Raw genomic sequence first — 20,238 nt, forward strand, 5'->3', positions numbered from 1 at the left:
TTCACATGATGATTTGACCAGTAACACATCTCCTGTTATAGGGAGACACCACTCTGGATGAATGACCACAGGGGGCACATTTGGACAGCATCATTCTCAGTCTTAGCATAAGGGAGTGTTAGTTTTATAAGCAGATTTAAATACACTAACAAATTAAAGCTGAACTCCAGCTAAGCAGTGCAAGTTTCTTTTGGGATCAATATTTCAAGCAACCCTGCCAGTGTAAACTGTTTGTCTCATCCCTGTAACTGCAAGATAGCTTGTTCTGTTGAAAAACAACAGACCTACTGGCTGGATCAGCACATACAAATAGAAGAAAGCCTAAGAAAATTAATGCAGCCAGTACATCTAAGAATTGGTAAGCTTTGGTATAATAAATGTTTGCTTTTTGGTTTAATACTGCTTCAACATTTGAGTATAAATCCAAAGTACAGCTCTATCTACAAGCATGAAGGAATATAATAGATAAACTCTATTTACAAAGTTAGGTTTTAGGAACAGGTGTCATGTCCACACTGTTTGATGCCTAGCAAATCTCTTCTGCTTTAAAACACATAGGCAGGTGTGGAGGAACCTCAGTTCACCACCTACATATAAGTAATTTACGGCATATTTTAGCAAACACAGACTTAGGCCAGCCATACACAGTTCCAATCAGCTCAGCAGGAACTGGCCAAGTTTCTAACTGTTCATGGGCAGGCTGAATGTACCAAGTTGATCAATCGATCAACTTGGGTACAACCAGCCTTCCGGATTCTCTTGCCATTATCGCTAGCAGCTTCTATAGCCGCTAGTGATAATCACTATCTTCCCCCAGCCAGGGAGGGATTCAAGCAAATTTCTTTCCTGCAACCAGGGGCAGCCCGTCCATTGTGTGACAATAGCGAATGAATATTCGCTATTGTCCCACTGACTCTCCTCCCAGCCAATCAGAGAGAGGGTTGTGAGACCCCTTTCCCGATTGGCCAAAAGGAGATCTTACTGGCCAGTGGCCAGGAAGAGGCAGAAGAGACACGGCTGGAGGAGAAGGACAGCGGCTCACGGCTCAGCCATCCAGCACTCCCCGGCTCGGACAGGAGGAAGGAGGAGGTAAGAAGGCAGACCATGGGAGGAGGAACGTATCGCGGGGGAGGAACATGTCGTTTGCCGACCGACCATCTGGGGGGGTGCGCATTGGTTTACTGCCCCCCCCCCAAATTACCGAGCACCAGCCACCACTGCCTGCATCCTGTGGTTGCAGGAAAGAAATTCGCTCCGCTTATGGCCAGCCTTATACACTGACTCTGTGCTTAACAAAATGTATTTCAGTGCTGGCTTGCACTGTGTGTATGGGACAAACCTCACAGGGGTAAATTAAGCTTTTGTTGAAGGAGACATGCTGAATGACAACATAGTGTCAACCTGACACCTGTATACATAAAGCATGTTTTTAATACCTTACTTATTCTATTAAATCCATCAAAAATGTCCAGTTACAATGGTCTTTTATAAACTCTCCCCTTCCCCTAACTTTATATTCTAATCTATGATAACAAATGCAAACGTCCTGCTGAACCGGTTGAATTTTGATCCAAGTATGGACAATGTCAGACAAAGTTAGATACGTTGAATTACTAGGTATCTAGAGAGAAATTTTTCACCGAAATTGGCAAATTAAGAAGATGTTTAAAAAATTATGTTTATAAAAAATGTTTATTAATTATAATTTAGTATTAATCCTTTTCTATTATAAGAGCGGGCACAGGGTCATTTATTGATTTGTGAGGTAACAGCACATTTTGATGTCCATTAACATTCTAACTATATCTATATATCTATAAAGAGAATTAGAATGCTCGACCACCACACCAAAGCCTTTGCTTGCCCTTGGCCCAGCTTGAAGGGTGTTGTGGTCAGGCTCTCCAGCACGATTGATCATCTCCTGTGCTAGCTGTGTCTGTTCTTACATTTCTATAGTGGAGCACTGTAATTACGATCCTGCGTAAAGGCTTTGAAACACTCAAATGTAATCACTCTTTGAAAATAAACTGGCAGTTAATTCAAGACTGTGTTGTCACTGGAACATTATGTTTGGTTCCACAAGAAAAATGTAAAAAATATGAAATCAATGTAAAAAATTATACACCGAGGGTCTCTTCACCAATCCCAATGGAAGCACTGATCATGTTGCAATGCCTTGTTGTCGTTCCTAAATAAACAGATATTGTACATGCCACACCTGACCAACTCATGCCACATGCAACATTTTCATGTACGTAATTCTACAAACTTCAGACTGCTTTATTTAGCAATGTCAATGTATAGTGATGCAAGTTTACATTCAAAAGGGAGCTCAGAGAAAAGTGGGCAAAATGCATATGACCGGAAGCAAATATAGACAGTACATAACAGGAGGAAAACCTGCAGATTGTACAGATGCAAGAAAACTTTAGATAAAAATGTTGCATACTTGTGGGTTCCTAATCTTACCGTAGGTGGCCCAGTTGGGTCAATTTCTGGTGGCTTTGGAAAAATTAAAAGGATTGTAAGTTGAAGGCAAGTCATAAAGTTTAAGTTATGATATGGATGCTACTCCTTGCTTCTGGTGATGAAACCAGCAAGATCTAATGACATATGAACATGGATTACATGCCTTGGTCATGCAGCTATCCTTAGTGTAGACAGTTTTGAACTTTTCTTATCAATTTATTGTATTTCTTTTTGATATGCTTGATACTTAAAGGAGAAATATTCAAACTCCTGCTTCACGCAAACTCAGTTAGACCGTTCCCATGGTTCCTTTAGGTTTTACTGCAGTGGTTTTTATTTCCTAAACCAGTAATCAATCAATAGCCAAGACTAGAATGACTTTTTTTAATTAAAGTGAATCTGCCATGAGAGAAGAACACGGGGCTGTACTTGCTAGCATCTTACTGAAAATTCCAAATGCCTGACTATGTATGACTTCAACCATTTAAAGTATAACTAAAGCAGTGGTGTATTTTGGTTTTGTGCTGCCCTAGGCAAGCCTAAAATTGGGAGCCCCCCTTCCGACTCCTATGTAAATTTGCCCCACTCCTTCCTTTTTAATGGATGTGACTCCCTCCAAAATTGAAGGACTCCAAGTCCCAGCATGAACTCCTGAGATCTCATGAGAGGGGGGGGTGAGAGGGGGTGAGAGGGGGTGGGAGAGAGAGCGAGAGGGGTGGGTGAGGGAGGGAAAGAGAGGGGGATGAGAGAGAGAGAAAGGGGGTGGGTGAGGGAGGGAGGGGGATGAGAGAGCGGGGGTGAAAGAGAGAGAGAGAAAGAGAGAGGGTGAGGGGGGGGGGGGGGTGGGAGAGAGAGAGGGGGGGATGAGAGAGAGAGGGGATGAGAGAGATAGAGGGGGGTGGGGATGAGAGAGAGGGGGTGAGAGAGAGAGAGAGAGAGAGAGAGAGAGGGGGGGGATGGGAGAGAGAGGGAGTGATGAGAGAGAGAGAGGGGGTGGGGATGAGAGAGAGGGGGGATGAGAGAGAGAGAGAGAGAGAGAGAGAGAGGGGGATGAGAGAAAGAGAGGGAGGATGAGAGAGAGAGTGGGATGAGAAAGTGAGAGAGGGGGGATGAGAGAGAGAGAGGGGGGGAGATGAGAGAGAGAGAGAGAGAGGGATGAGAGAGAGAGAGAGAGAGAGAGAGAGAGATGAGAGAGAGAGGGGGGTGAAAAGGAGAGAGGGAGAGGATGAGAGAGAGAGAGGGGAAGGTGAGAGAGAGAGGGATGAGAGAGAGAGGGGGGATAAGAGAGAGGGGTGATGAGAGAGGGTGAGAAAGAGAGGGGGTGAGAGAGAGAGGGGGTGAGAGAGAGAGAGGGGGTGAGAGAGAGGAGGGGTTGAGAGAGAGAGGGGGGTGAGAGAAAGAGAGAGGGGGGTGAGAGAGAAAGGAGGGTGAGAGAGAGAGAGGAGGGTGAGAGAGAGAGAGAGGTGGGAGAGGCGGCTCTAGCAACCAGTGGCCAAAAGAGTCTCAGGTGGAGGGGGCAGCTTATTTGCTGCCCCCCTGCAAAGTGCTGCCCTAGGCCTGGGCCTTGTTGGCCTAGGCCAAAATACAGCACTGAACTAAAGACAACAAGGAGAGGGATTAGAACACTTGAAATTTTGTTTTGCTGTCTTTGCCCCCGTTAAGGAGAATTACCCTCTCTATTTGTTCTGTTTACTATTATCATCGGAAGTGAAAATAAATTATAATCCCAAATTTTGAGAAAAGTAATAGGGGAGAAATGTTCCTATGGGGACACTAGTTCTGGTGACCTGGTGTTAAATTCCACTTTAGGTCACAGGCCCGGAGCCTGCATGATGGAAAAGATCATCAAAAAGGTGCTAGAATTCCCTATGTTTACAATTTATAGCATTTATGCTTTAATAGCATGACAGCCAGGGAACTGGCACACTCAAGGAGGGCTTAGCAATGACAGCCTTCATTGATCTCTCATGATGGGTTAACTTTAAGAAAATATAATGCTGTCCAACAGAATATCACTTTAGACAAAGCTAACAAGAGTGGTCCCAAACCACAAAAAAATAACAAATGTATTTGGTTAGTAATATATATGTTTGTGGATAAATTGATTTAGCAACATTTACGGTACTTTGTGATAGTTTTGCTATTTTTGCATTGTTCAAAAAGACAGTTCACATTACATTTTTAAAAGGGCATATTTTTCCATCTATGTTAATTACTGTTCTATACAATAAATGAAAACCATGTTTAAAAAAAAAAAAAAAAAAAAAAAAAAGAAGAAGCGGACACAGATTGAAATACAGTCAACTCTGAAATGTAAAAATTCTAGCAAGACGTCATGTTCACTTAAACAAATATGTACTCCATCTATGTAGGGGAACCGCTAACAGAAATAGCAGGGCTCTGCGTTGCTTTACAAAAGCATAAAGCTAATTAAAGGAACAGACAGTAAATGCTTAATGTATGTGGCGCCAGGAGAAGAGATCATGAACCCAGCAAAAAAGGTCAAATGTAATATAATGTAATGTAATTTTCCAGTATGAATTGCACAGTTTTATAAGTGACTTATTGCATATGTGTGCCGGTCATTTCTGGCATACCTAAAGCTCACCTGCTTCCAGAATATGGACATTAAAGTATTTACGCACATAATATTAAACAATAAAATATCTTTAGGTATAGTTCACGCCAGCAGCAGCTAGTATGAGCTGCGGTGTACACAGGTCCAATGGGCTGATTACAACACATCAAACTGGTTACTTGTTTTTAATTTTTTCATCTTTATTGGAATATAACAATGGTATTCCAATGATGTTTCTTTGCTGCAGAGTGTTGCAATAAAGTGTATTGTGTTGTGACACACCGCAATTAAAAAAGTACTGCAGGACCAATTTTTTTTAGCGTACACCACCGCAACGCAGTGGCATGAACTGAACAAATAGGACTGTTTGCCTTACCAGGCAATTTGTCTTATCTATACATTGGGACCGGCTGGGCAAGGCTTCCCAGTACAGTTCAATGTACCCAGTGTAAATGGGCCCAATAACTCCTCACTCACTGGCCTATGTAGCTGAAAGCACAACTGTGAAATTCATCTGAAACCACAGCTTCTCTCCCCTTATTTTCTCATGCAGAAGAGATGTGGCAACCTACCAGCTTTCTATTGTAGTCAAGCAACTGGTCTTTGTAAACAGTTAGAACCGGCTGATGTAACCCTAATTTAAGGGGGATGACTCTGGGTACCATGATGTAAGGGAGGGCTCTAGGGACCCTGATGTAAGGGGAAAAACCTTGGGGACCCTGATTTAGGGGGGACTGTGGGGATTTATGGGGACAAAAGTGTTCACTGTCCCAACAGTTGCTTGGTTTAATGACGTTCTTTTTTAAGGTAGGCTCAGAAAAACAAAGTATTCACTTTTTGTGTGCAGAAAAAAAATTGTGATTAAAACATTTTTTTTTTTTTAATGATCCCCGGTTCTGGGTTTTATATGTATCTGTGAGACTATTACTTGTGACATAGTAATTAGGAATATTTTGGGGGTACAAGGACTGTAGTATACAGTATGAGTGAGCAGCGCATACAGTGATTAAGCACAAATTCTGTATAAGCAACCCCCTTTAAGCCCCCCAACTCACCGGCTCTACTGTTGTGACAAGCAGCCAGCTGGAAGAGATTTGGGGAAGGGGGGTCTGTGCTAGAAGAGCACAGATATTTTTTGCAGGAAGGAAGAATTTGAGCCGAGGGGGGGGGGGGGATTTGTGCTGGAGGGGATGGGAGGAGAGTTGGGCGGCTGTTGCCCTAAAGGGGGGGCATAGGGGGTGGAAGAGCATTTGTGCTGGGGGTGGTATTTGTAGTGGGAGGTGATATGGGGGGGGGGGGTCTTTGCTGAAAGGGTAAAGTTGGGGAGAGTATTGCTTGTGGGAGGCATATTGGACAGGTAACACAATCCTGACTCCTGGACTCATTTAATTTTGTACTCCTCACCCCTACTGTGCATTACATACTCCTAACCCTGCTCTCTGTGTCTTATGTATACCTAAACCCAACACTGCCTGTGGCCCTCTGTGCGTTATGTACTCTTGACCCTTGCACTCTGTGCATTACACTTCCCAAACCCGTAAATTCTGTCTTACTGACTCCTGTACTATATATAAAACAGTAAATGGAACACGATATACTTCTCACCAAAGAGTTCCATGTTTCTCTGTCTATTTTCAGTATGTACAAAATCATATGTAATAAAAGGACATTTTATCTTTTTTTACTCATTGTGCTAAGATTTATACAGTATGTGTCTGTGAGACTCCTACTTGTAACACAGTAATCAAAGCATTAGGTACAAGGAAGACTGGCTTTTGTTTAACCATGGCCCTTAAGCCCCTCCTACTGTTAACAGTTTGACCACATTCACAATTTAACCACACAGACTCATCATCATGGTATGCTACACTTGCCACATGCCACTTATCCTAAATTGTCCCTCATTCTCAAGTACTAAGTTGAGAGTTATGAACAGAGATTGAGTTGAGTGGCCTTATCCCTTAGAGGACAATAGAGGATGTCAAAGGAAATTCATATATATGACAGTGCTAAGGATTTTGAGGATTGATGCAACCTTCAATGTGCCACATCTTTCACAACTATGCTTAGTATATCTAATAATAGGTGGATAGCTGTTACTCTGAAAGTCAGGGACAGCATCTGCACAGAAACCGCACGTCAATAACTAAACTCCACTATGGCTCTGAAAGATCAGGAATAGAAATACTGGCAAATATGGAAGTTATGGCTCATCTATAATGACCAAACTCATCTAACATTTTAATAAAGAAATGTACCCTGAGCCTTTAAATCATATATAATTTGTGGAACTAGTTTCGAATGAAGACTGGGGTATCTAGATATCTCCCCCCTCCTCTGTCTTTCTACCCCTGCTTACTTTCCTATACCCTCTCCCTATTTTATCCCAATGCTCCCAATATCTCAAGTTACCTGGCAAAGATGTGTATTTCTGTCTATCCAGTCCTGAGATTTGCAAAGCCCAGTCAGTTAATGCAGTATAGTTTCTGATCTGACTTTTGCCTGCAGTTCTACAATAAAGCTAGATCACCTCCCTGGCCCCAGCCAGTGATTGGACAGCGAAGGAACCGCAGGGGACATGAGATAATCTTTGTCCTCCTTCCTACTATTAGCAGAAGTGCATGCACCTGATTGTACTACTAGTATTGCCCCTCTGTCTCAGAGTACTCATGTACAGTGGAATACATATAGCTGATATTAAGTTAAAATCAGGTACTTTCACTAGTTGCATTTAAAAACATATTTCATTTTTTCTTTAATTTATAACTGTATTAACCTGGTGATTAATATTGCTGCCCAGAGTTCACCACATGCCTAGCCCTGTCAATTTCAAAGCCTGTATGCTTCTGTTTTTTTGGTCTATATCATAAAACACTGGCTTGCAATAATTGTTTGTGACAGGTACACTTTACAAAAGAAAAAAAGGTTATTAGTAATCTGAATTAGTGGAGAGTGTAAAAGCAGTTAATGAGCCATGAAAAGGAGGCTTTGTGGGGTTAGCTATATTCTTCACTCATGTTACATACTTGCCTGTAGAAATTTCTAGGGATAAAATAAACACAAAAGGTGGTTAGAAGGTTCGCAGAATTGTAGTAAGTTGTGAATAAAGTGCACTGATTTCTTAAACTGGCCACAATCTGTAAAATTGCTGTGCAATCACCTTTAAATTTACAAAAACTACATAATGTGATACTCTTTTAAAAAGAGACACAGTCATATTGCCCATGAATCTGATGGCAGAAGTGACAGTGTCTCTGCAAAGGGCTCCCTGATCCCCTTATACACACCTTACCAGCACTTCTCAACTACTCCTTCCTCCTCCATATCTATTCACAATACCCAGGATTTCCAGGTAGGGATGGGCATGTGACCTCCCCTATGACAGTGTTTAGGATTTTGGGAATTGGTTCCAAAAATGTCACATTACTAGGAGAGTGACTTCACTGTTCTTCCGGGTCACCAACGCCAGCTGTTTCAGTGACAGCTGTAGTGGAGGAAGGAGCAGTGAGAGATTGCTGATAAGGTGAGTATAAGGGGGTTACAAACCAAAAGAGGGCGCACCTGCCTAGCGCATTATCCTCAATAGGGCTTTATTAATATCAAGTAAAAATATAAATACTCACAAACATGGGTTGTAAGCCAGCATATACCGGTGGTCCAGGTAGGGTCTCGAAACGTGTTAGCCGTCAATTATCTTGACTGTGGACTGTCATTTGATGGATTGTGTCATATGTATCTGATATGCTGGCTTACAACCCATGTTTGTGAGTATTTCTATTTTTACTTGTTATTAATAAAGCCCTATTGAGGATAATGCGCTAGGCCAGTGTGCCCCCTTTTTGTTTGTAGCTTGTGGTCAACCACCCAGGTCGTAGTGGGCAGCAAGGCCTTGCCATTGAGGATGCCAAGTAGGAGTCCCGTGATAGGAGTGAAGTGGGAGCCTTGTATCTGAGCGCAGGAGTTAGATGCTTTGCATCACAATTTTCTTTTGTAGTATAAGGGGGTGCAGGAGAGACCCATTGCAAAGACAATGTCACTTTACCCAGTATGGTAAGGTGACATTGGCTCTTTAATTACACAGTGGTTGTTAACCTCAGACATGAAATTTGAATAAAGCATATCCCTCTATAGTGTGTACTTGTCTCAAATAGGAGCATTAAGTGCCATTTCTGTCTGCTGCCTCATTCCTCTGCTATCAGCATACATCACTTCTGAGAATTTCACCTGACACCAAAAAAAAAATGGTGACAGGGGAGGGACCTCCAGCTGATTGACAGCCTCAGCTCTGTTCTTGTGTGCTGTGTAAAGGGGAGTGTGCCTCTTTCCTCCAATCAGCTCCCAGAGCTCTGCAGAGTGTAACTGCAGCTCTCCGTCCCCTTTTTTGACAGCTCTACAAACTTTATAAATTCATCTCTTTTAACAGATGTAGAGAAGAGAAGACTGCAGGTAGACAGGTACATTTTATGTAGGAGGATTTGTTTAATCTTGGTGTATCAGCAAAGGCCACTCACTTCAGTAGGTATATGTAAAGGTTTACAACCACGTTAATCAATTTAGTGTATACATGATAAGGCTGGCCTTGCACTACATAGTTAATGGTAAGTCTAAAGGTGATTGTTACATCATAACTGTCAGCTTTACCTTTAAATGGGGTTCTAAGATCATGGCTCATTAAGAACCAAAACATCAAACAAGGTGGAATCTGGTTGTCCAGAAACTTGCATTTGTTAGGTCTTATGTGACATGTGATATGTGACATGTGATATGTGACATGTGATATGTGACATGCAGTAAAATTACAGGTGTCCTGACGATGTGTGTTCCCAACGATATGCAATGAGCCTATTATAAAACCTTCCTTAGCTCTCTTCATTTCTCTTTCACTGGGATCCATGCTGGTGATGTCATACCCTCTATTTTATCAGTATTTATGTACTGAATAAATGTCTCTCTTTCTCTTTTTAATCTGATTATGATAGTATATTAGTGCTTCACTTAGTGAGAGAAGTTTGGTAGTCAATCCTAATAGAGTTTTATCTACAATAGATAGATTTACTATTCAGGTCTTTGAGGATTTCTCATTTTACAGTTTACCCTAGATTAATATCATTAAAAAGATCATTAAATCTTGTATTTTATACTGTATAACCACTGCACATTGTCACATTTATATGTATTGTAAAGAACTTTTGATAATAGTTGAAGTTATATAAATTGCACCTTATGGAATTACTAAGTACTATTCTCACTTTGACCCAGTTTCTACTAAATAACGGCCCAAAGCCTATTTTGGTGCAAAATATTATAAAAAAAAATGAACACAGATCTGTCTATATATCTATGTAGATTGCTTTCCGAATATTATTATATTGTATTTTAAATGATGTTATGGGTTTGGTGCAGTAATATTTTGGATTGATAAGGTTTTTTTGATATATTTATAGTATCATAAAATTTTCTGGAATGCGACTAGTTTGTGACCTTTTTTTATTTATGGTCTTTCTTGTGGTGAGAATAATAATGCTATAAGAAAAAAAATCTCTAAAGAAAAAAATCTGAGTTTATAAAGTTATAGCCCAACTCTGGCCAAATATTACCAAAATAATCAAAAATTAGACTTTCCCAACCAGACCCTTTGTTAGAAACAATACAACCCTGGCATAGTTATCATTTATTTGGTGGATAACAAGTACTAGATAGGCCTATCCTGGCTTCTGTTAAAAGTAACAAAATACTCCAATTCCTAGGAACAAGTCTACACTGTAGGGAGAAAATTGCAAAGAGGATACCACTTGCTCCTTGGCCTGGACCATGCACTCCATTGGTCCTGCTACTCTTTACATTAACTTGGTGGAATAGCTCCCATCAAAGATATATCATGCATATAATGGATGTAGAGAGGCAGTATCAGCATTCCAACCAAAAAAAGCCTTGGTGCTCCACACAAAAGATATACTGCAGGAACAGGTATAGTCGGCACTAGAAAAACAATGTGACTCCCTAAAGCATTGGTGCAATAAAGCGATTATATTGTCCTTGTTGTTCTTTTATGGAAGTCCTTTGTGTGCCTATTGTGTATTATTATTATATGTAGCACCCTACGGGTAGGTGCTAGGTAAATGTATAGTGGGCTTTGTCTGCCTAACAGCAGGGCCATGATTTCTTTTTGTTAGGGTGTCATGGTTTCCAGGTGTGTCTGCTAAAAAGGGAGTCTCCCCACTGGCTCTCTCATAGGGCAGTGGAGGAATCCCAATCAGGGATACATTCAGGCTTGTAACTACCCCAGAAGGCAGATTCTTTCGCAAAGGATTCTGGGAGTGGGTATAGCTTTGCGGGAGAGCATGACTCATTGTCTTTGGCGGGAAGCAGAGTCCCAGGAGGGAGAGGATGGCTGTCTCTCCTCCTGTCAGAGGAAGTGGATGTCTCGGGTGCTGCCTGAGAATCCAGAGAGTGCTGAGGTGAGCTGAGGGGGATCCAGTGTGCCGAGAACCAGCAGAGAGCGAGAGGGGTCCAGTCCCAGGAAAGACTACACAGGTCGTGAGTACTGAGGATTGCCCCTGGGGGTCTGCCTAGAGTCAGTGGGGACCACTCTGGAGAAGGTTCGGGGATCCAAGAGTCAGCTAGCTGTAAAGGGGGTGCCTAGACGGAGGACCCTGAAGTGATAGAGGGGGTACCTAGGTTGAGAACCCTGAAGTGTAAAGAGGGCGCCTGCAGTTTGGGCCCTGAAGAGTAAATGCAGCAAATTGATGTGAGTGCATCAGTTGAGAGTTGCAGCTATACAGGAATACACAGTAAGCTACCTCAAGCCAGGGCAAGGCTGGAGAGAGTAGTCAGTGACTTTGCAGTGCAAGCAGTGTCAGATGTTCATTGTTCAATGGTCCTGGATCTGCTAGACTAAAGTCGGAGTTCCAGCACAGCTTTCAGAGATACCATGTGCTCAAAGCATCAGTAAACGTTGGCTAGCGTCAAGACAACGCTAATGGGCATTTTTACTACAAAAGTCCCAGAATTGTACATAGTCAAGCCAAAGGAGTATCCCACTCATTCCCTTCTCCCATCCCCTAAAACTACAATAAAACAACCAAACAAAGATGACGGAGTTGTCAATGTGTCAGTTCTCACACCCAGGGCCGCAGCTCACATGGGCTGGAGAGGTAACCGGTAACAATGGCAGACCCACATCAGGCCACAGGTCTGGAAACCTTGCTACATATATATAGTATATTTATATATGAATATATACAGTATCTTACAAAAGTGAGTACACCCTTCACATTTTTGTAAATATTTTATTATATCTTTTCATGTGAAAATGTCCAAATTGGGCCCAATTAGCCATTTTCCCTCCCAGGTGTCATGTGACTCATTAGTGTTACAAGGTCTCAGGTGTGAACGGGGAGCAGGTGTGTTAAATTTGGTGTTATCGCTCTCACTCTCTCATACTGGTCACTGGAAGTTCAACATGGCATCTCATGACAAAGAACTCTCTGAGAATCTGAAAAAAGAATTGTTGCTCTACATAAAGATGGCCTAGGATATAAGAAGATTGCCAAGACCCTGAAACTGAGCTGCAGCATGGTGACCAAGACCATACAGCGGTTTAACAGGTTCCACTCAGATCAGGCCTCGCCATGGTCGACCAAAGAAGTTGAATGCACATGCTCAGCATCATATCCAGAGGTTGTTTTTGGGAAAAAGACATATGACTGTTGCCAGCATTGCCACAGGGGTTGAAGGGGTGGGGGGTAGGCCTGTCAGTGCTCAGACCATACGCTGCACACTGCATCAAATTGGTCTGCATGGCTGTCGTCCCAAAAGGAAGCCTCTTCTAAAGATGATGCACAAGAAAGCCCGCAAACAGTTTGCTGAAGACAAGCAGACTAAGGACATAGATTTCTAGAACCATGTCTTGCGGTCTGATGAGAAACAGATAGAGCTATTTGGTTCAGATGGTGTCAAGCGTGTGTGGGCGCAACCAGGTGAGGAGTACAAAGATAAGTGTGTCTTGCCTACAGTCAAGCATGGTGGTGGGAGTGTCATGGTCTGGGGCTGCATGAGTGCTGCTGGCACTGGGGAGCTACAGTTCATTGAGGGAACTATGAATGCCAGGATGTACTGTGACATACTGAAGCAGAGCATGATCCTCTCCCTCTGAAAACTGGGCCACAGGGCCGTATTCCAACATGATAACGACCCCAAACACACCTCCAAGATGACCACTGCCTTGCTAAAGAAGCCGAGGGTAAAAGTGATGGACTGGCCAAACATGTCTCCAGACCTAAACCCTATTGAGCATCAGTGGGGCATCCTCAAACGGAAGGTAGAGGAGCGCAAGGTCTCTAACATCAACCAGCTATGTGATGTCGTCATGGAGGAGTGGAAGAGGACTCCTGTGAAGCTCTAGTGAACTCCATGAACAAGAGGGTTAAGGCAGTGCTGGAAAATATTGGTGGCCACACAACATATTGACACTTTGGGCCCAATTTGGACATTTCCACTTAGGGGTGTATACACTTTTGTTGCCAGCGGTTTAGACATTAATGGCTGTGTGTTGAGTAATTTTGAGGGGACATCAAATTTACACTGTTATACAAGCTGTACACTCACTACTTTACATTGTAGCAAAGTGTAATTTCTTCAGTGTTGTCACATGAAAAGATATAATAAAATATTTTCAAAAATGTGAGGGGTGTGCTCACTTTTGTGAGATACTGTTTATATTCAAACACTACTGTGAAATGTTTTAGGCAGGTGTGAAAAAAAACGGGATTTTTGACTTACCGTAAAATCCATTTGCCTAATGTTCATTAAGGGACACAGCTCCTGATCTTCTTGACCATTGGGATGTCCCAAAGCAGTGTCAAACATGAGGGGTAGAAACAGAAAGAAAAAATTCCCAAGGCTAAACTGTAGCCAACCAGGTAACAGGAGTTCAACCAAAACAACTGGAGCCCACCGGAAAAACAGTACACCCCCAAAGAGGGAACAAGCCCCCTAAACGGCAGTCTGCAAAACCTTGCTTCCAAAAGAGGCATCTGCAGATGCCAACCCATCCACTTTATAAAATTTTGTTAACGTGTGCACCGACAATCAAGTAGTCGCCTTGCACACCTGCGTTACTGATGCCTGATGATGGAATTCCCTAAAATACAGGGATGCTACCACCGCGAGAATAGAATCCATTCTGAACTGCTGTACCTGCATGAAGGAGTTCAGAGCCTTGAGATCCAGAATTGGACGCACCTTGCCTTCTTTCTTGGGGACCGGTTTGAATAAAACCCTTGAAAACATTCCGAGGTTGAAAATAGAACAATCACCCCTTAAAGCAACAGGTCTTGCACCGCCCCAAAGAGGGCTTGCAATCTGTCCAAGGGCAGACGCACATTGAAAGGAAAGAACCTTTTCGGAGGGTAAGAACGAAATTCGATCTTGTAGCCGAACCATATCACTTTGTGGACCCACTTATCTTGCACCAGGGAGGTCAATGGGTCTGGAAACCAGCGAAGACATCCCCCAATTAAAATTTAAATTGCTTTAAAGCAGAATTACAGGCATTAATACTCATCTTTCCAGGAGTTCCTTGCCGGGTTTGGGATCTTTTTCTGTGTGCTGGTATTTGGCCATCTTCATTTGCTGGTGCGGGATGACATCACTCCTGGGCATACGCAGGAGCAACTCATCCTGGCACAGAGGGATCGGCCTGGTGCTGTAAGCTGAGCTGTGCATGTTCAGCTCAGTTTACAAAGCCAGAGAAGCCAGAGAGCAGGCAGGTAGGGGTATTTTATTTCAGTAGAGACATTGCATGTCCCTTATGCAATAAAAGCCTTTCCTACTCACTGTTTGTCCCAGAATACTTTAAGTGTACTTACTTCTAAAGTAACCTTTTTGCAGAGTTTAGAATCTTTTATTTTATGAATTTTAATGAACAAAAATGTTTATTGGTATAAAAAAACATTCTTATCAGTTAGCAGAATGAACAACATTCTTTGCACAGAAGGAAAACACTTTAGTTGCTTACAAAAATTAGATTTGCCATTATCAAGTGTTACGTTTTCCTTTGAACTTTATTTATTTTTTATGGTGCAATAGCACATGGAAGCAAATCAAAATAGGCCTTTAGATAAAAATACACTTATGTACAATGGGTACGGAAAGTATTCAGACCCCCTTAAATTTTTCACTCTTTGTTATATTGCAGCCATTTGCTAAAATCATTTAAGTTCATTCTTCTTCCTCATGAATGTACACATAGCACCCCATACTGACAGAAAAACACAGAATTGTTGACATTGTTGCAGATTTATTAAAAAAGAAAAACTGAAATATCACATGGTCCTAAGTATTCAGACCCTTTGCTGTGACACTCATATATTTAACTCAGGTGCTTTCCATTTCTTCTGATCATCCTTGAGATGGTTCTACACCTTCATTTGAGTCCAGCTGTGTTTGATTATACTGATTGGACTTGATTAGGAAAGCCACACACCTGTCTATATAAGACCTTCCAGATCACAATGCATGTCAGAGCAAATGAGAATCATGAGGTCAAAGGAACTGCCTGAAGAGCTCAGAGACAGAATTGTGGCAAGGTACAGATCTGGCCAAGGTTACAAAAAGATTTCTGCTGCACTTAAGGTTCCTAAGAGCACAGTGGCCTCCATAATCTTCAAATGGAAGACGTTTGGGATGATCAGAACCCTTCCTAGAGCTGGCCGTCCGGCCAAACTGAGCTATCGGGGGAGAAGAGCCTTGGTGAGAGAGGTAAAGAAGAACCCAAAGATCACTGTGGCTGAGCTCCAGAGATGCAGTCAGGAGATGGGAGAAAGTTGTAGAAAGTCAACCATCACTGCAGCCCTCCACCAGTCGGGGCTTTATGGCAGAATGGCCTGACGGAAGCCTCTCCTCAGTGTAAGACACATGAAAGCCCGCATGGAGTTTGCTAAAAAACACCTGAAGGACTCCAAGATGGTGAGAAATAAGATTCTCTGGTCTGATGAGACCAAAATAGAACTTTTTGGCCTTAATTCTAAGCGGTATGTGTGGAGAAAACCAGGCACTGCTCATCACCTGTCTAATACAGTCCCAACAGTGAAGCATGGTGGTGGCAGCATCATGCTGTGGGGGTGTTTTTCAGCTGCAGGGACAGGATGACTGGTTGCAATCGAGGGAAAGATGAATGCGGCCAAGTACAGGGATATCCTGGACAAAAACCTTCTCCAGAGTGCTCTGGACCTCAGACTGGGCCGAAGGTTTACCTTCCAACAAGACAATGACCCTAAGCACACAGCTAAAATAACGAAGGAGTGGCTTCACAACAACTCCGTGACTGTTCTTGAATAGCCCAGCCAGAGCCCTGACTTAAACCCAATTGAGCATCTCTGGAGAGACCTAAAAATGGCTGTCCACCAACGTTTACCATCCAACCTGACAGAACTGTAGAGGATCTGCAAGGTGGAATGGCAGAGGATCCCCAAATCCAGGTGTGAAAGACTTGTTGCATCTTTCCCAAAAAGACTCCTGGCTGTATTAGATCAAAAGGGGGCTTCTACTAAATACTGAGCAAAGGGTCTGAATACTTAGGACCATGTGATATTTCAGTTTTTCTTTTTTAATAAATCTGCAACAATGTCAACAATTCTGTGTTTTTCTGTCAGTATGGGGTGCTATGTGTACATTCATGAGGAAGAAGAATGAACTTAAATGATTTTAGCAAATGGCTGCAATATAACAAAGAGTGAAAAATTTAAGGGGGTCTGAATACTTTCCGTACCCACGGTATATTGTACATTTCCTCCTTGGCCTATGCCCCCTGAACTGAATGCTGATCTGTTGACATCAACAAGAAATCCTCCACTATTTGTCAGGTCGATGAACTGCAAGGAGCAAAGGATAGAGCTCACCATGGAAATCCAACGTTTGGGATTTAGACTGCAGAAGTACAGTAAATATCACTCTGCAGGAATTATTTCATTGAAACCAGACTCTGAAGCCAGTGGGTTACTAACAAACAGTGACATCTAGTGGCTAAATAACATAATGATGTGATGAGCAAAAGGGACACTTCAAAGGATACATATACTGTATGCACTCTCCTACCAAGCTCAATAACTTAAAGTGTGGATGGGAAGTATTTATGATGCAATTTAACACTTTTGTTAATTTAAAAGTACTATTTATTTATTGGCAATTTGTACATCAGACTAATTTTACCTCTTTTTAGAAAAAGGGGACATAAAGATTCCTTTTTAAAAGAGAGAATGTCTCTTGAAAAGATTAATATATGGAACCTATGAAATATTATAAAAATGTTCACAATATAATTCAATATCAGTGTGCAGGAAACATGCAGTAACGTGTATTTAAATAATGCTTTTTGTGTTCAATACATTATTAATAGTTTCATAAGTAGAAGGCATTTCCATAAAAGAACAAAAACTGACAGGGCTACCACCCTGCAATCCCATTTTAAATGAGGATAAATACCCTGTGGGTGCCCTGCTCAAAGCCTCTGCAAGCCATAAGTAAACAACAGTCAAAGGAGTCGGCAGCTCCATAGGTTAACCCAGTGTTTCTCAACCTTTTTTCAGTTAAGGCACCCTTTAAAAATGATGGACAGTATCGAGGCACCCTTTAAAAATTATGGACAGTCTTGAGGCACCCAATTCTAAAATGTAAAAACTATTCTATTAGTTTTGCATAACACAGCAACATCCACACAGGTAGAAAACCCAACGTTAGAGGTGATTTATTCTTCCATAGCAAATACACTTTTTCAAACTGGTACTGACTAGTATTCCAATGTTTCTCTTCTCCCTCAATTTTTCTCCATCACCTAGCTAAGGTGCCCTCAAGAGGTTTGTAATTGCGCCCAATGAAACCTGTGGCTTTGTGTAACTAATGGCACTTTTCCACTGCAAGTACCGGCTAGTACCGTCTCGGCTCTACTCGGCCCTGCTTGGCCCGGTTTGCTTTTCCACTGCGGTACCGCATGGTATAGTGTCGGAACGGTTCGGTACGGTACGGTATAGGTTTGCTTTTCCATTAAAGTAGTACTAAAGTTAAGTGGGTGGGATAACAACGGGGTGGGTGTGGTTCTCTGACCAATCAGTGGCTAGTAGTGACTGCATGCAAAGGATTGTGGGATATGGTACCAGTTTGGTACCTGTTGGAACCACAATCGAGTAGGTACTGTTTTGTCAGAGCCGTACCGTTCGGTTCCATGCAGTGGAAAAGCAAACCTATACCATACCGTACCGAACCGTTCCGATCCTATACCATGCGGTACCGCAGTGGAAAAGCACAAAAGCGTGCCGAACCAGTACGGTTCCATGCAGTGGAAAAGCGCCATAAAAGGCAGCTTTATCCACAAGCCAGCTTGTATATAATTTTGGGGCAATTTTGCCAAGGCACACCTAAAGAAACCTCAAGGTACCCTGGTTGAAAAAAGCTGGGTTAACGTGTCAAGCTGCCAACTCCTTTGACTGTCATTTTCATAAATGGTATTAATCCATATATCGTTTAAATCATGTTTATATAAAACATGTTGCATTGATTATTTCTACATTCCTGGCTCAGTATTAAAGCAAACTGTTTACAGCCCCCCACTGATATTTAACAGTGATACACACTTTTAAGCTATCTTGATAATCATAATTACTATGTATTTTCTATGTATTTTCATTGCACTGCATTATGACAATGGATATGCTCGGCCACTTAAAGTTTGTGATTCTGCTACACCTCATATAATAAAATGTCAATATTATTACATCTTTGATAAGAATTAATCAAAATTGGAACAGACAGAATCTGAAACAGCTGTGCATGACAACTATCAACTTCTATCTTCACCTTATTCAGTTAAGCTTGGTTGGTTGTCATGCACAGCTGCCCCAGATTCTGTATGGTTCAGTTTTGATAAATTCCCCTCATTATTTCTCCACAGTCACAAGTCAGATTTAAATTCTGCCCTGAGGTCTGATGCATTTAATTTTTGTTTATAGGCATTTTAGGGATAGTAATGCTAGGGGTGCAAAGTTTATTTAGTCAACACTGGTACTGATAAAGCGACTACAGTATGTAGACCCTCACACACAGCACTGACTCTTATCAAGTTCATTGTCAAAACAAAATCTCAACAACAGAAGTAGGTGTGAATATGCAGTTCATTAAAATTTTGCAGCCGTCAAACAGATTTGGGCCTCGTTCACACCATGTGCAGAGACGTCAGCTTTTCTGCACCGGTTCTGCAAGGGCTTAAAAAAAAGAAACTGTTCTCTCTCTGCCCTGTTCACACCACAACACTGATATCACATGCAGATTTATTTTCTGCACAGGAATCTGCAACATGTATGCAGATTTCTGCGTGAAAAAAACTAACGTGACATCAACACTGTAGTGTGAATAGGGCACATAACTGACGCACATAAAACCTGATGTCAATGTGCATAAAAACCGATGTCTCCACAAGTGTAATATTTTCGGGTTTCCCATCAGTTTTCATGCATGTATAGTGTGAACGAGCTCTTTTAAATTTCAACTGTCATTTTTTCAGGGGCAGGTTTGCATATAACTGAGATTTATAATGAAATACTGCTCAGAATACTGCTCAGAAACTAAAAAATGATGATATAAGCAGCTTAACCACTTAAGCCCCGGAAGATTTTAGCCCCTTCCTGACCAGGGGGTATTTTGCGATTCGGCACTGCGTGACTTTAACGGACAATTGCGCGGTCGTGCGACGCTGTATCTAAACTAATTTGGCGTCCTTCTTTTCCCACAAACAGAGCTTTCTTTTGGTGGTATTTGATCACCTGTGCGATTTTTTGATCACGCGCTATAAACAAAAAAAGAGCGTAAATTTTGCAAAAATAGCAATATTTTTCACATTTTTTTATATGAAATTCCCCCCAAAAAAAATGTAAAAATGAAAATTTTTTAACATTTTCGGCCAATTTGTTTTATGCTACCTATGTTTGGTAAAAAAAAATCGCAAAAAGCGTATTTTGATTGGTTTGCGCAAAAGTTATTGCGTTTACTAACAAAGGGAAAGATTTTTGTCATCTTTGTTGTTTTTTTTTTTAACGCGTAATGGCGGCGATCTGCGATTTTTTTTTGCGGTACTGCGACATTGCGGGGGACAGATCGGACCCTTGACTGACATTTTTGCCACTTTTGGGGTTACCAGTGAC

The 20,238-nt window shown here is 41.9% G+C and overlaps 1 protein-coding gene across 17 annotated transcripts in view; it reads right to left on the reverse strand.

Annotated features, from left to right (window-relative positions):
• Positions 1 to 20,238, reverse strand: part of CACNA1D (calcium voltage-gated channel subunit alpha1 D) — a 537,366-nt gene that overhangs the window by 75,808 nt on the left and 441,320 nt on the right. For 9 of the 17 annotated variants that reach the window (XR_014225629.1, XM_082266515.1, XM_082266519.1 and 6 more), the window contains one exon: positions 2,470 to 2,502. The exons of the other annotated variants lie outside the window; for them this stretch is intronic. Coding sequence is in view for 8 of the 9 variants with exons in the window: in XM_082266515.1 (XP_082122641.1) it covers positions 2,470 to 2,502 (33 nt within the window). In the remaining variant the exon portion in view is untranslated. The remainder of the gene's footprint in view (positions 1 to 2,469; positions 2,503 to 20,238) is intronic. 17 annotated transcript variants of the gene reach the window in all.

Source organism: Pelophylax lessonae (genome assembly GCF_965119305.1).
Source record: "Pelophylax lessonae genome assembly, chromosome: 8".
Classification (NCBI taxonomy): domain Eukaryota; kingdom Metazoa; phylum Chordata; class Amphibia; order Anura; family Ranidae; genus Pelophylax; species Pelophylax lessonae.